Source organism: Ciconia boyciana, chromosome 8 (genome assembly GCF_034638445.1).
Source record: "Ciconia boyciana chromosome 8, ASM3463844v1, whole genome shotgun sequence".
Classification (NCBI taxonomy): Eukaryota; Metazoa; Chordata; class Aves; order Ciconiiformes; family Ciconiidae; genus Ciconia; species Ciconia boyciana.
Window position 1 is genome coordinate 62,109,030 of NC_132941.1, and position 16,350 is coordinate 62,125,379.

The window sequence follows — 16,350 nt, forward strand, 5'->3', positions numbered from 1 at the left end:
AGTGAGGAAAATGAAAAACAATTGCTCACCACCAACCGACTGATGCCCAGCCAGTTCCCGAGCAGTGGCCGTGCCCCGGCCAACTCCTCCCCCAGTTTATATGCTGAGCAGGACGTCCTATGGTACGGAATAGCCCTTTGGCCAGTTGGGGTCAGCTGTCCTGGCTGTGCCCCCTCCCAGCTTCTCGTGCACCTCCAGCCTCCTCGTTGGCAGGACGGGATGAGAAGCTGAAAAGTCCTCGACTGCTCAGCAGCAACTAAACCACCAGCACGTTATCAACATTATTTTCATCCTAAATCCAAAACACACCGCTATACCAGCTGCTAGAAAGACAATTAACTCCCTCCCAGCCAAAACCAGGACAGAAGATAAAAAGTGCTTCACTTGCTTCTTTCTCTTCTTCCCTTCACGGTTAGAGCGATCATGACCCAAACTGCCACAATGCCAATGTCTCCAGGAGTGTCTGCTTTTTTCAGGTTTTCTCTCTATGCGTTACTCTTGGGCTGTATTGGTGAATATCCCAGCTCAGGGGGCTGAAGCTGCCCGGTGGCAGATGGGACACGTAGGAGCATGGTGCTGTGAACCACACACCCCAGGGCAGGGCACGGGTCTGCCAGTCATGCCCTTGGGGCTATCGGGCATGTGGCATGCAAACTTGGAGAGAGCAAAGCTCCAAGGTGGATTGCACCGTGTCCCAAAAGATCCATCTCTCTAGGGAAAACGTACCTCATCTGAGTTTGTTTATCACTTGCATTGTCAAATTCAGTCACTCTCTAGAAAGAGCCATTTACAACGAGAATCGTAGAATCATAGGATCATAGGATCATGGAATGGTTTGGGTTGGAAGGGACCTTTAAAGGTCTTCTAGTCCAAACCTCCTGCAATGAGCAGAGACACCTTCAACTAGAAGATGGCTCGGAGCCCTATCCAGCCTGACCTTGAATGTTTCCAGGGATGGCCTATCTACAACCAGTCTGGGCAACCAAGAAATTGGCACGTGTTTGCCTCAAGAGAAAATGTTTTGGAGACGTGTTCAAAGATTGTGTTTTCCTTTGCTCCCACCATGGAAGACCACCCTCCTGAGACCCCAAGCTCTCCATCGCCCACCAGCATCCCCAGCGCCGGGAGAAAACCTGGCCCTGCTCCTTCATCCACAAGGTCCTCACTTGCTTCTTTCTCTTCCTCCCTAACAGTTGCCACAACCACGACCGCAGGCATCTTCACGGCATCCGTTCCTCCAGGTGGGTCTGAATTTGTCACGCCTTTTCTGGCCGCTGCTTTTGGCGGCAGCAGGTAGTGGCTCACAGGGTGGGGGTCGGTCTTCTCCATGGGAGAGCAGAGCCAGGGAAACGCCCAGCCTAATTAAGCAGAGGGTGACAGTCCTGGTGGCCTGACACTCGTAGAGCGTTGCCAGTGCCCCGGCGAGAGAAAGCGCCTGCGTGCTGGAGGGTTTTCCCACGTTTTCCCTGTCTCCTCCTTCCCCAGGTGCCTCCCTGAGCCTGGTGAACGGCAGGAACCGGTGCGAGGGGCGCGTAGATTTACCACTACGGGGGCCGGGGCACCGTCTGTGATGACAGCTGGGACCTGAACGATGCCGAGGTCGTGTGCAGGCAGCTGGGATGCGGCTTTGCTGTTTCTGCACCATCAAATGCCTACTTTGGACAAGGCACTGGCAATATCTACCTGGACGACGTGCACTGCACAGGGACTGAGTCCTCCCTCTTTCAGTGCAGCTACCGTGGCTGGGGCGTCCACAACTGTGGCCACCATGAAGACGCTGGTGTTGTGTGCTCAGGTACCATTGTTTTTCCTTCCTAAATACCGGGATGCTTTCAGAAAGTAGCCCTTGGTGGCCACAATTAGGTATGCGTTGGAGATGTGTTCCGAGATTGTGGTTTTGGTTGCTCCCACCGTGGAAGACCACCCTCCTGAGACCCCCCAGCTCTCCGTCGCCCACGTGACAGGCTGGCACCAACATCCCCAGCGCTGGGAGAAAACCGGGCCCTGCTCCTTCATCCACAAGGTCCTCACTTGCTTCTTTCTCTTCCTCCCCTAACAGATGCCACAAACATGAGCACTGTTCCCCCTCCATCGACTACTCCAGGTGCGTCTGCTTGTTTCACCTTTCCGATGCGTTACTTGGGCTGCCTATTTGTTACTAGTTTCTAGGTTGGAGCTGTATCATTTGCACATTGTGATACTTTTGGAAAAAATCATTATTGGTCCTAACTTGTATTGGTACTAACTGTTTAATTCCTACATACTTGTCCCGGTTTCAGCGGGGATAGAGCTAATTTTCTTTCTAGGAGCTGGTATAGTGCTGTGTTTTGGATTTAGTATGAGAATAATGTTGATACCACCCTGATGTTTCAGTTGTCGCTAAGTAGCGCTTACACTAGTCAAGGACTTTTCAACTTGCCCTGCTCTGCCAGCTGCACAAGAAGCTGGGAGGGGGCACAGCCAAACTGGCCAAAGGGATTATCCTTGCCATATAACATCTTGCTCAGTATATAAACTGAGGGGTTTGGCTTGGGGGCAGCAATCACTGCTTGGGGATGGGATGGGCGTCATTCAGCAAGTGGTGAGCAGTTGCATCACTTCTTATTTTCTTGGCTTTTGTTCCTCTCTCTCTCTCTCTCGTTGTTTTCCTTTTCATTTCAATTTTTTATTATTATTATTATTATTTTATTTTTTATTATTATTAATTTGTTCTTATCTCAACCTATGGGGTTTTTTACTTTTGCTCTTCAGATTCTCTTCCCCATCCTACCAGGTGGGAAGTTTGTCTGAGTGGCTATTTGGTGCTTGGTTGCTCACTGGGGCGAAACCACAACAATAGTGCTCCACTTTCTGTCTGATTGTGTTGCTGGGGGTGGATTTCAGACTTTGTTGATTTTGTGGGAAATCTTCTTTTCTTTCTTCTCCTGATTTTTTGTTATATGGTCCAGCACCTCTTGCTTTCTCTCATACATACGTTTGCCTTTAAGATTACCAAATGCAAAATAGCAAGGCAGAGTCAAAGTTCTCTGAAGAGATCATCACATTTGTATCCTGAGTGAGAAGAGCACAACCATTCCGTTTCTCTGGAGATTTAACCTAGTGTTGCTATGGCTTGCATACATAAAATGTATTTTCATTTGATCAGAAGTAAATCTTAATGCATCACATCTATATCTTATTTTCTTTCTTTTTTTTTCAGCTAGAAAATATATTTGTGGTGGCTTACTTTTTAATTCCTCTGGGTCACTTCAGAGTCCTTCTTATCCTTTGAATTATCCAGATAATGCAGATTGTTTGTGGCAAATACAAGTAACAAATAATTTCCGCATTATGCTCACATTTGGAACTATTCAGTAAGTAAACCACTTGCTGCTTGGGCAATGAATGGGTCCCAAATCTCAACTACAACCACAGTTCCTAAGCACATTTCCCATGCTTATAACTGAATTATAAATATTACATGGGAATTGTGTGAGTGCAGTATCTTAGTTTATTGTTTGTTCAGCACTTAAAAACCCAGGTTTACCACATTCATTTTGTTATATATTCATGTTTCTTCCTCAGGTTGCAAGGTGGATGCCAGAATGACTATATTGAGATCTATGATGGGACACCCGATACTTCTCCTCTGCTTGGAAGAGTTTGTTCTAGTTCTGATCTCACGTACACATCATCCTCAAACTTTATGACTATCAGATTTCACAGTGACTCCAGATATTCCAATAGAGGGTTTCATGCTGAGTATCAGTCTTTTCCAGCAGACCAGAACACCAGTAAGTTTCCATTCTGTTTCTAATGTTTTCTTGGCTCAGAAGCTTTTATACCCCGATTTTATTTGCTAAATAAATATTTGTGAATGTCATTGAAGAAATCCCACATAGATGACATTCCTACTTGGATTTCATAGCTGGTTATTGACCAATCACTTTCAGACAATAATTATTTTTTCATTTTAAAAAAATCTTCAAGTATCAAATTAATTGCCTTTAGATGTTTTCTATGATGGCCAGTCTAAATTCATATTTCTTCTTATCACATCATTATTTATATAGATTTTTTCTACCTTTGTGGACAGATTTTCATAGAATCATAGAAAATTGCTTAGAAAGGACCTTTGGAGTCTTCCTAGTCCTACTATTCAAAGCAGAGCTATTGCCTACACCAGGTCAGGTCCATTATGAATTTGTCTAGCTGAGTGTCTAGAAACATTCAAAGGATGCAATCTTCAAAGCCGCAACTTCTAGGGTTGACCTGTTCCAGTACTGTCCTGCAGTCCCAGTGGGAAAGTTTATTTAATGTGCACTCACAACTTCCCCACGCACAAACACATGTGATGGCCATCACATTTGGCTCTGTTGTCTTTGTAACTGCCTTTCAAGAGGCTGTGTGTTGCTATTAGGTCCCTGTCATCAGATATCTCTCTACCTAAGGTCAAACTCTCCCTGGGATCATTGCTTTTCATGTCATGGGCTCAGTGAATCATCATGGAGATGGTTGCAGGATCCCCTCCCACCCAAGTAGTGTTTCTGCAAGCCAGTGTGCATGTTTAGCTCTACACCTTCCACAACAGCTTTTGGATTCTTATTCAGGAAAAACTCCCACCTCTTAGCATTTTTGTGTGAGTGGTGATACAGGCTCAAGGTCTCAGCAAAAGCCTATTGTAAGCTACATATTTTTATCAGGAGAGTAACTGAAGGTCAGCTGAAGTTTGTCAGAGACTATTGCTTATTTATATCTTAGTCTAAGGTGTGAAAATAAGTGGTTTGGCTTATGAATTCTCCTCCCTAAATGGTAGTAGCTATTGTGTTTGTTTAAGTTGTAACATGCAAGCATCATCGAGTACCTGAAATCACTAATAATTCATCTCTTCTTCCCTAGCCCTTGTGTGCTTGCCAACCTACATGCGCGCAGTTGTAGACAGACGCTATCTCCAGTCACAGGGCTACTCAGTGTGGAACATCAGCTTGTCTGACTCTTATTGTAGACCAACAATTACATCAACTGAGGTTATATTCAATGTTCCATACAACGGCTGTGGTACACGTAGACAGGTTGGTGTCAACATACTTTTGGAGAACTCTCCAAGTCTGGGCATGGAAACTTAATGGACATTTGGAAAATTGTCATGAATCACAAAGGGTGTTGTAGCCCATAGGTATTCAAAACATAGAAAAGTAGCATGTGTTTCTGGAGGCTAAGGTTTGCCAAACATTCCTGCTTATCCTTCCAGACTTAAGGTAATCCCTGTATCTATTTCAGAGTGATGTTCTAGAGAACAAAGTATAGGAGAGAGTTAAGTGAACAATCCCATCCAGGATGCTTGGGACTTTTGAGTATGACATGTTCTTTCTGACTAATACTAGGACCTGGCACATACAGAAATTTATAGTACAAGTTGTGAACAAGACTACATGTGATAATTTTGTACTCATCTAATGTGTCAAATAGGGCAACAATGAAACAATCACCTACTCCAATGTGATAAAAGTGCCTGCTTCTGGTTACATCATCAAGAGGCAAAAGGACCTTCACTTGCATATCAACTGCAAAATGCTCCAAAACACCTGGGTGCAAGTAACGTACATTGCTGATGACATCACTAATGTCAGTGAAACCCAGTATGGCAGATACGATGTGAACTTGACATTCTACAATTCCTCATCTTTCTTGTGGCCAGTGCATGACTTTCCATACTACGTTGACCTGAATCAGAATTTGTTCCTTCAAGCTTCTCTTCACAGCTCTGACCCAAATCTGATGGTGTTTGTGGACACATGTGTGGCATCACCTGATCCTAGCAATTTTAGAACACTCACCTATGAATTGATCAGAAGTGGGTAAGAAATTTCTAAAGAATTATTTAAAAACTATCTCTATGCATAGTTCTGAAAGAGCTTCATTTATGAAAGAGGTGAAGAAAGATTTAGGGCCAGTGTACATTACATTGGTTGCACTTCTCAATACAAATATACTTCTAAGAAAGACTTTTTGGCGAAGTCTGAATAAAATATAATATGACAAAGAAATGCCATTCAGAAGTTGCAGTCAAGCACTGAGATTTCACTCAAGGAGGCAGTGTAGAAACTGAGGTCGGAATTGGTTTCTGAATTTGAAATAGGTGCATGAAATGTAGGGATGTCAATGGCTCTACGTTTCCGTACAACAGAATTAAGAGTTTTGCAAATAGTTTTGTGCAGCATCGTAACTAGAATACAAAACAGTCTGTTCAAAAAGAAAGGAAATTCCATAGCCTTTTCTTGCTATTCTAAAAACCTAAAACATTTTGCTTAAATTGATAAAAAATGTGACTTTTGATTTGAAATGGGAAGATTGTGGGCTCTTGTAAGGAATGCAAAACTGACAGTGATCTAGAAGCATAGAAGTGTCCCATTTTGTTCCAGGAATGAAAGGCTCAAGCTAATTTTTTTCCCTTCTGTGCTTGGTGGGATTTGAACCTCTCTGCCTCCTGGGAGAGTGTTCACATCAGTAACTTTAGCAGTGTACTAACCTACCGCTAAGCTGGAAGTTAGGCTTGTGACAGGCTGATGAAGTGACACAGTGCCTCCTGCCTGCTGGGTGAATGTCCTCCCTTTTACACTTTATGTGAATCTTAAGAAGGTTTTCCTCTTGTTCGGGTTTCTTTTTATTTTATCTATAAAAATACTTATTAAGCAGGACACAGAAGGACTGTCTACCTTTGTGAGCAGGACACTCACCAGGGAGATGGGGCAAATAGATTCTGCTAATTTTCCACTTAATTTTTGTTCATGTGACAAGGAACTATGTCAAAAGCAAATGTATTTACTGAATCTAAAATCAATAATATCAGTCTATAAATATTAGGTGTGTTGGGATATCACTGCAGTATAAAATAAACTAAGAATGAGAGGACTTAAAATCCTTGGGGATTTAAGGATTTAAAGGATTTTCCCTTTATTAGGGAAATGAGCACAACGGAATTTTTTTGAGATACAAAGATAATTAATGACAACTTTGAAACCCACAATTGTGGGTGAATTATTGTGATCTTTTTTCATGGTGGTTAAATTAAACCAGAATGACTAGGATCTAGGTTAGGTAACTTCTAAGGCTAGTAATTGTCAGGAAGTGAAACTCCTTGAGAGGAAAGTTAATCTAGCAACTTGCTCTGTGAAACGTCTGGTGTGACATCGTCAGGTGTCGAGATTCCTCAAGCAAGGTACTCTACAAATATCAAAGGACTAAAGAGCATGTTTAGTGCCCAAAAAAGATGTGGATTAGAATTAGTTTTGTCCTTCCAGAGTAGAAAGGGCCCTTTCTGCTTCTGCAACAACCTGCAGGGGCCTCTTTGCAAACAGGTAATCCTGTTTGCAAATGCAAAACAGGTCCTCACCTGAAACACAGAAACCAGCAGAACCACTAGTTATTTTTCAGCTATTCATGTTTACACGAACTTTGTTCAGCTATGAAATTTCTGTGCTGTATACGTTATTGTGGTAGAAATCACTGCCACTCTTACTTATTTCTGTCTCTTAATTTCTCTTCTTGCTAAAAGCACACTTTTTTTAATCCTTTTGAGTTCTCTTCACCCTTACCTTCTGGTTTTATATTTAAACTCAAAACATATTGCACAGAAATAGTGTAATAGTGTTTTTATTCACAATAGCTAATCTGTTAATTTTATATCTTTCCAGGTGTGTTAAGGATCCTACCTACTCTTCTTACTATTCACCATACAGCGATGTTGCTCGGTTTGCATTTAATGCTTTTTCGTTTGTTAACCGATACTCGTCAGTTTACCTGCAGTGTGAGCTGGTGGTGTGCAGGTACAATGACTACTCTTCCCGCTGTTATCAAGGCTGTGTTAGCAGGTTCAAGAGGAAGGCAGGTTCTTCCCAGAAAAAAGTGAATGTTATTATTGGACCTGTTCAGCTTTGGGAAGCTCATGCTGAGAACAAGAATGATGGTAAGTGTAAATAACTTAAATAACATAAGACTCCGTATATTACTGTATGTTTACGTGCCAGTTCAGACTGGCATGCATGAAATCCAGCTCTGAAATACGACTTTGCTGGTTTATTCATAACTGCTGTAATTCTTATGGGGATTTTGTTTCTAATTAATTTTTATAACATTGTTTCATAATGTTTACAAGCTATTTCCTTTCTATCATAGTTTAGACCTATTATTTGTTCTGCACATGCCAAATGGCAATTGATTCAGTTCTGTGGGAAGAGGGATGAGATGTAAGTTGTCTCCCTGCAGGATTTATATTAATTTTTCAAAGCTGTCTGTGCTTGATTGGCATGTTTCATTTATTAGCAACCAGTCTGTAGGTCCCCTTGGAAATGTTGTTTCCCAGTGTCCTATAGCTGCTGTTTCCACTATCAGAAAACAGCATCTTACGGTCTTAGAGTGTAATCATTGCAAATTCTTAGTTGCTCTTTAATTTCTTGTCATAATCTTTACTTGTTTGGCATGACCACAGGATCATTTGTGAAACAATGTGCAATAAAGCAATTTGGTTTCTGATCAGATCCAGATTGCAACATTTTTATTCAAGTTCTCTTTACCTAATTACCTTTGAGATTAACTAGCTCAGGAAAGCAAATGTAAGCCTCTCTTTCTCTTTTATGCTCAGAGCTGGCCTCTGACATCCAGGCGAAAGGGGAGTCTCAGAGCTCAGCGTCTGCTGCCAGCTCCCACGTTCCTCTGGCTGTGACCGCCGTGGTGCTGGTAGCTGCTGTTCTCACTGTGGGAGGATTTCTTTTGAAGCGTAAACTGCAGCAACCCATCCCATACCAGATAATGTGAGAGGCAATCCAAGACTTGCATGTGGAAGGATATTTTCACCAGCCATCTGCTTCATGATTTGGTTTTGCAGTCTGTGTAGAGGGTAACTCTTACTTGACTATTCCACCATTCAGATCTTGTTTGAAGAATGTACTGTACTAAGGTAAAACCTGGTGTTACCATGAACTGAACTTATAAAGGAGCCTGGCTTTAAAATCCTCAAGTCCACATATACCTAACGTCTAAAGAAAGGTTGATACTTCCATCCCAGCATCCAAATAAGCTAGCATCTTCAATGCTGGACATTTCAGAGCATCTCAGTTGAGCTCCTGGTTGAGTGCCTGTCTGAGAAGACTGATTTAGGTGACTTGAGAAAGAAGAACTGACTTATTTTGCCATTGCTGATACGCAGATAAAACACCTGTGTAGCACCATGAGATACTCTGGAAAGTAGTCCAAGCAAAATGTTTCTTTGTGGTAAAAATACCTCAAAAATGAGCCATAAGTGAAAAAGCACAGGGGCTGCACATAAGGAATTGCTCCTGTACAGTGTTGCTTATTTTGGGGGGTATGGTTCTTCACAATGACATGTTTCTGTGAGAAAATTTATAAGATTTTGTATACAGGATGAATATAATCAAATCTCTTATGTAAACGTGTAATTAAAAAAAGCAAGAAAGAAAATATTTTTTGAGCAATACGTTTTTTGTGTACTTGCAAACATACCACCTATGTGTTTGAACTCCCAGCTAACGCATTATCAGGCTGGAGAACGTGGCTTCTGACAAAGTGACTTTGCCAAGCAATGATTTCTGCTCTTGTTCTTACGCATTTCTACACCTGTAATGGTGTGGGGGGGGAGAGAACATACGTAAGTTACCATAAGGAAGTGTGACCTGTCTCCTATCCCCACATGAAAACAAAATAAAAACAGTAATAAAGGAAGAATCTGTTTGGAAGAAGCCACTTACTACAGGTAGAAAGGTCACTGGTATTTGATTGAGAAATGTTCTTCTTTAGACTTTCCTGTTTTCTAGCCAGCTATGAAAGAGGAAAGTTCGTTGGGAACAGTATAATGTACTATGTGTGAGGTGACCCACAGACAAAGCAGTGACGGGTAAGGAAGATGAACTGTACTCTAGGGTGACATCCTGACCTGACGAGAAGGATGCGGGCAGGCTGATGGGAATCATCATTACAGCCTGTACCATTTCTTCCTTCAAGCTGCCTTTTTCTGGTGACTCCAGGAAGGCCTCTTGTCACCTCTTGATGCTGTGGAGAAGGGATGGTACAAGGAGGGACTGGCATTGCCCACAGAAAGTGGAAGTGAATTTTGTTGTCCACACATGAGGAACAAGGATTGAGGAGGGTCCTCCCCTCCTTTCTGTCTACAGCCACCTTTGAAGGGCAGAGCAATCCAGGAGGCTGACCTGCCTTTCATCTAGTCCTGCTGTGTGGACCAGAGATTGTCCAGGCTTGGAGGAATCCAGCAACCTGCTCAGCACAGGGAAGACTTTCCTGGACCTGGGCTTTCCTACCTCTCTAGAAGAGGACCTTCCCCTCTGCTCTTCCCAGACCTGCTGTTTTCTCTCCTGTCTTTGCTCCTGCTGTGGCCTTGCTGCTGTGGTGTTGCTACCCCACCTTTTTTCAGGGCATAGCTTGATGGCACTTTTTCTACTTCTAGTCTCTTATTGTGATAAAGCTGTGAGGAAGATCCTCACAAGCAGAAAGATCCTAGACCTAGGATGTCGGTGCCTCCAATCTGCAATGTGCCTCTGCTGTTCAGAGCTGAGTCTTCCCATACTATGTCTGTGCCGGAGTCCCAGATGGAGATATACCAAGTTTGTATCAGAATGCAAGGTAGAAGTACCAAGTTCAGTGGTTTCCATATTAAATGTTGCTGTAGAAAACACTGCTAAACTGTTCAAGTAGTTGGTGTCTCAGACTCATCCTCCTTATTTCCTGCCACCTTCCTTGATCCACAAGTACTATAGAAATTCAGGATTCAAGAAAACTGGATTTGATGATGAGGAAAGGGTCATGCTCTAAAGTACATGTGCCTGGTGAATGATCTCTCTGCCAAGAACCTTCCTTCCCACCTGCCCCCCCCACCCCCCCTCAGGAAATCTTCTACCAGTAAATCCAGTGGATTTGACTCTCAGCAGTAGACAGTTCTGATCCACTTGCATCTTCACCATTGAACAAATGCAAATAGATTTGCAATGACATGCTTCACATGACACAGGCAACAGAGCCCAAGAGACCATCAAGGAACCCGATAAATTAGACTAAGCTGCCTCATTGCATCATAACATATGGATTCAGACTATCATTCCTTTGTGCAGAAGTCTGTGGATGCCCTTATTCCAGTGTAGGTACTTTCTTATAGTCACAGGTGAAAGCTGATAGTCTTCTTTCAATGGTTTCCATTTGGACCTCACAAAAGCCCGTATATCTTCAGAAGTCTCCTAACAATAGTCAGCAGAAGAGAAAGTGTTTTCAAAGCTCGGTGGAGCTTCATTCACAGAGTAATGTGCTGAGAAACACTTAAAATTGCCAGAAGAACTCCTAGAGAACAAAAATGTGTTACTGCAAGACTTACCTAGTCAATGGGAAGGATGAAAACGTGCTGTATGGTATTTGCATTAATTAATTAATTCAAATTAATCGGAACATAACATTTATCTATTCCTACTGTGCAGAGATTGTCTGATAATCAAGATCTCTAGAAATATCTAGATCTTTGAAGTTTGTAGTAAATAATTAATTAGTGAAGAATGTAGTGAAGAATTAATTAATCAGTGTTGTTCATTTACCTGGACAGTTTGACATGTTGTTTTTCACTTGAACCACCTGGGAATAATCTTCATGTTCCCCTTCCTCCCCACCCTTTTCAGTTATTACAAGAGTTTGGAGAAGAATTGCTATCTATCACTTACTCTTGCTTCACTGATTGCAGTGTTTGATTCGTCAGTCAAGTATACTGGATTTTTTCTGCTTCTTGCCAAGATGTCAAAACCAGAAGAATATGAACAGTGAATAGCAGGTGTTGTGTACATTTCCTCATTCATGTGCGAATGTGGTTGCTTATATAAAGAAGAAACATATTTACCCTTCTCAATGTTTACTTTCAAGGCTTCCTATATTATCTTTGGCCTCTTGTGTTTTGCACTTCCTCCTTCCATTCCAATAATGCTGGTCTTTGTAGAAAGACCTTCTAAGTCATTTTTTCCCTTGGGCTTCTGGACTTCAGTCTTCATCCTTGATGACTGCCTCTGGAGGCAATAAATTTATATATGGCAACAACTGTGCCACAAATTTCAACTCCTGATAATGCCATCCAAGTCAAAATGGCTGTAGCAGTAGGAATCAGATGAAGAATGATATTCTGGCTCTTCAGTGTTAGGACGGTCATCAGCCTTTTCTCATTAAATGGTTGAAACACAGAAACACAGGAAAGTAACCACTCTGGCAAGGGAGTGATGAATGAGAATTAAGCATTATTTCATGTTGTGGAAAAGCTTTGGATTCATTCTTCAAGGAATGACACAGCTGTAGTTGTCACCATGCAAAATTAAACAAGAAATATATTGAGAAAGATTCTTAACAGAAATCTGAACCTTTTTTTTCCCCATTTGGTGGTTCAAAGGATCAAAGGAAATTTTAGAATAAAAATAAGTTGCAACCTATGCAATTTACTTAACTATGCATAAAATCCACTGATTTTTCTGCACAGTTTTCACAGAAAGTTATCAGCTGACCCTGATTCTCTTGACACTTTCTTGCAATCTAACTGTCTCTCAGTGAATAGAGTTTTGACTTGAACTTAAAAGTGCCAAAAAGGAATGGATTCATATTGGGTCTGGAGGTGTTGACTTCAGCTGCAAGGTTCTTCAGGTATCTCATAATAATTTCCTTACAAGGCTTGGCTCAGTCTCTCTCCTTAATTATCTGGAGCAAATTACCCATGTGTTGAGGCAAAGTTATCACTTACACACTATGGTATGAGCTCCCCTCCACTTACTTCTGTGGCTCTCAAGCAAGGAAACTAGCAAGCAATATTTCACACCTCTCTCAGGTCAGGTCCTCTTGCTGCCACTCCAACTCTTTCCCCATGTCCTGGTCTGGTATCTCAGCCCAGGACCACTGATTGCCTCCTCTCCTTTCCTCACATCTCCACCACATTGCCTCTCCAGTAGTTCCTACATCCACCAAGAGGCTGCAGCCACCTCCTACGTTAACCTTCTTGTTGTTGGCTCTGCTGCTGATGGCAGAGGAATTGATGGTGTGGTGGAGCTAGCAATTTTGATAGGATGCAAGTGTCTCAATTAAGTGTCTCTCAGTTATCTTCATGTTGCATTCAGCAACAGCCACAGTTCTGGTGGGTTATATTCAGAACCCCCCCCCCAGTCATACTTGAACAGGGCCACCAGGTCTTATCTTATTTTATTTGAGTATGCCAAACCTGGCTCCGCAAATTCATGGCTCCACAGGGAGACTTGCCTCACTAGTTGGAACCAAGTAATGAAGCTCTTTTATTACTTTACTGGAGGAAACCCATTTATATTTCAAGATTCCACTACCTTCCCCAGACCTGCCAAGGAATCTTCCCATAAAAGAAAAATACAGAGATTCATCAGCCAGAATTGAAAGGTATCTTTGGATAGGAGCTCACTTTCTTTCTACAATGAGATGATTGTGAAACCTATAGTAGCATAAATATTTCCTTCCAGGCAGTGGAAAATATTACTCTTGAGATAGTATCTTTCAGCAAAACCCAGGAAGTTACAAAACCTTCAATTTCAAAATTCAAAACCTTTTATCTTTCAGCAAAACCCAGGAAGTTACAAAACCTTCAATAACAAATCAAACATATTTTTGTTTGAGATCATAGGACTGTGGTTGTTTTATTGTTCTCCTGTAGAAAGCGACACCTATAGAGCCACTCCCCTTCAGAAATAGAGACTATATATTCTGACGGTCCTTTCTATCAACAGCACTTGATGAGATGGGTACCACTATGATTTTGACATGGCTACTCTTGTTAGGTCCAGCAGTTCTGGAGGCCCAATCAGGTAAAGCATTTAGATTGGTTCCAGGGTACATAAAAAAAATATAAAGACTGTTTGTTGATTCCGCGAATAGAAATCACATTCATACTGGTATCAGTTTGGGCAAAATATTAAAGGGGAAATTGGATGAAAGAGGTAGCACAGTTTTGTTCTACTAAAATTATGAACTAATCATCATAGTGAATGATAAGAATTAATTAAACCATTTAGTGGAGTTCATTTTGCTGCCACAGGGTAGTACTTGTCTTAGTGTCTTGTATCATTGCAATACTTGTGTCTGTGACTATGTTATGAATGAGTCATTCCTCCAGTTCCAGAAATTTGATCTAAGAATTATGGAAAAAAATTTTTAATGTATATTTATTCCAGAGTATATGCACACATATTAATGCTATGTATTTGCACACATATTAATGCTATATATTTAATATTGCTTGTATTATTTGATTCTTCTTGATCTTATGTACAATTTAATGAAATATAACAAGAAGTTAGTTTTCATAATCTAGCACTGTGGATAAATGAGAGACATCTAAAAATAATGAGAGACATGAAACGCTTTTAGTTCAACTTTTTTTGGTCATTGACTTTTTCCTTACATGATTAGTTTCTATCTCCTAAGTGACTTAGGTGACTTAGAGCTAAATAGTTCTATGTATGTCCTAGAATAATTGCTGATGATTTTTCTAACTAGTTATTTAAGCATCATTATGATAATTTATATTGCCATCATCCACCTCATTCATTTTTCTTCATCTGTCCTCTGCTTGCCTGGCAATAAGCCATCTCACTCTTGGTGCTCCAGTTCTTCTCTCCACTCTTGGCCTCATTCCCCAGCCCCTGCCTCTGCCTCCTGGGCCAGAGTAAGTGCTGTATTTGTATAATCACAGGCTTTTGTCTTTTTGACACCTTTAAAGTGTGAGGCAGGATGCAACCTAATTACATGCCCACCTGATGGTTATGCTCTCACAGTGGTGACAGACCCTGAATGAAAGCAAATAAAACTGGTTTAGGTCAGCTTTAATTTCCTAATGCCACTCTGACTTTTTGACAGGTTTGCTGTTTCACTTCTCAAAAATGCTACAAGTGTGGTTCAAAAATGTGCATGTCCAAGTAGATATTTGAAGAAACAAATCAGATATAAGTCAAGGGGCACTTTTGTAGCTTCTCCCTTTGAACTGCCAGTTAAATGCATACAAATAGGGAGGAATTCAGTTTGGACACTGTCTTGACTGTTCTTCTACTCCAACAACAAAGAATTAGATGCAGTGAAGAAATCCTGGAGCTGTTAACTTCTCGGATTTGTTTTGCTTTGGATGACTTATTCAGTGTTTAATAACAAGCTAAATATGTGTTTGGCAGAAATGCAAAGTATAACAAGTGCAGCATGCATGTTTTGATTTCCAAAGTGTAAATACTGCAAATCTTAAGTTACAACATTTATTTGCTCACTTACACTTAGTGGTAAAGTCTTTAATAAATTTCTTCACCAAAAATGAATCTCTCAAATCAGGATTTTCATACTGTTCACTGCAGAATGTCTAAACAAGCTAACTCAAACTGGAAAGCAGATGGGCTTTACCTGAATGAATGCAGTAATCAGATGTATATATGATAGGTTATTAGGTATTTCTTTATTTCAAATTCTAATAACATTTTACTGGCATATAAGAAATAAAGCCACTGGATTCCTATCAAAATTTTTATAATCCTGTTGAGAGCATTGTCCATTTTGTTGAACACTTAGTGGAATTCTTCCACTAAAATTACTCTTAAAAACTATAGGATTTGGTTGTGATGTGTGGACTCTAGGTCCTTAAAAATATAAAAAAAATTTTAGAGGAAGAAGATAAATTCTAGTTAAATTGCATAAACCAGGGAGAAAAATAAAGGATGGCTACTGTTTTCCCTAAAATTCTGTAGTTTTTCTGAAGGATTCATTTGGCCTAATTCTGACATCATTTTAAGCAAAGTAGTGCACTGTTTTTTGTCCTTCAATAGTGCATAATATCTCATGAACTGCAATTTATCTGCCTGATAATTTTTATATGGCAGCACTGTAGCAGCCCCATGAGCATAAGTTTAGGAAAAAGCCATGGTCTTGGCTGTCCAAGCTGCATCTTGCTCTGTCCCTGAAGCCTCGGTGATCTGCTTGAGCCACTGCTCTGCTTTCCCCCACCCTGCACCCAGGTCAGCAGAGGCGTTGTACATCATGTAGAAGTGCTACACATACATGCTTCTAGTAAGACACAGGTTGAAGGCAGGAAAGCTGTGCAGTATGTCCTAAATTCCAGTAGGATTCAATGCAAATTGCAATGTTGCCTTGTTCTTTAATGAATGAGAAATACATAAACATGAAATGTGTTCTTAAAACATGCCACTTTCTTCCTATTAACAAAGAGAAAAAAATTTAGTGCTATTTTCTTAACACAGTTTTACTTAGATTTCATTCAGATACTGAAATTCATTTTCTCTCCTTTGCTTTCCTATTATGCTTTTCTTATTA

The 16,350-nt window shown here is 41.0% G+C and overlaps 1 protein-coding gene across 1 annotated transcript in view; it reads left to right on the forward strand.

The window, feature by feature from the left end:
• Positions 1-16,350, forward strand: part of LOC140656142 (scavenger receptor cysteine-rich domain-containing protein DMBT1-like) — an 88,630-nt gene that overhangs the window by 2,958 nt on the left and 69,322 nt on the right. Inside the window, 3 exon segments of the mRNA XM_072871477.1 lie at positions 1,486-1,541; positions 1,543-1,795; positions 8,741-8,755. Coding sequence (XP_072727578.1) covers positions 1,486-1,541; positions 1,543-1,795; positions 8,741-8,755 — 324 coding nt within the window.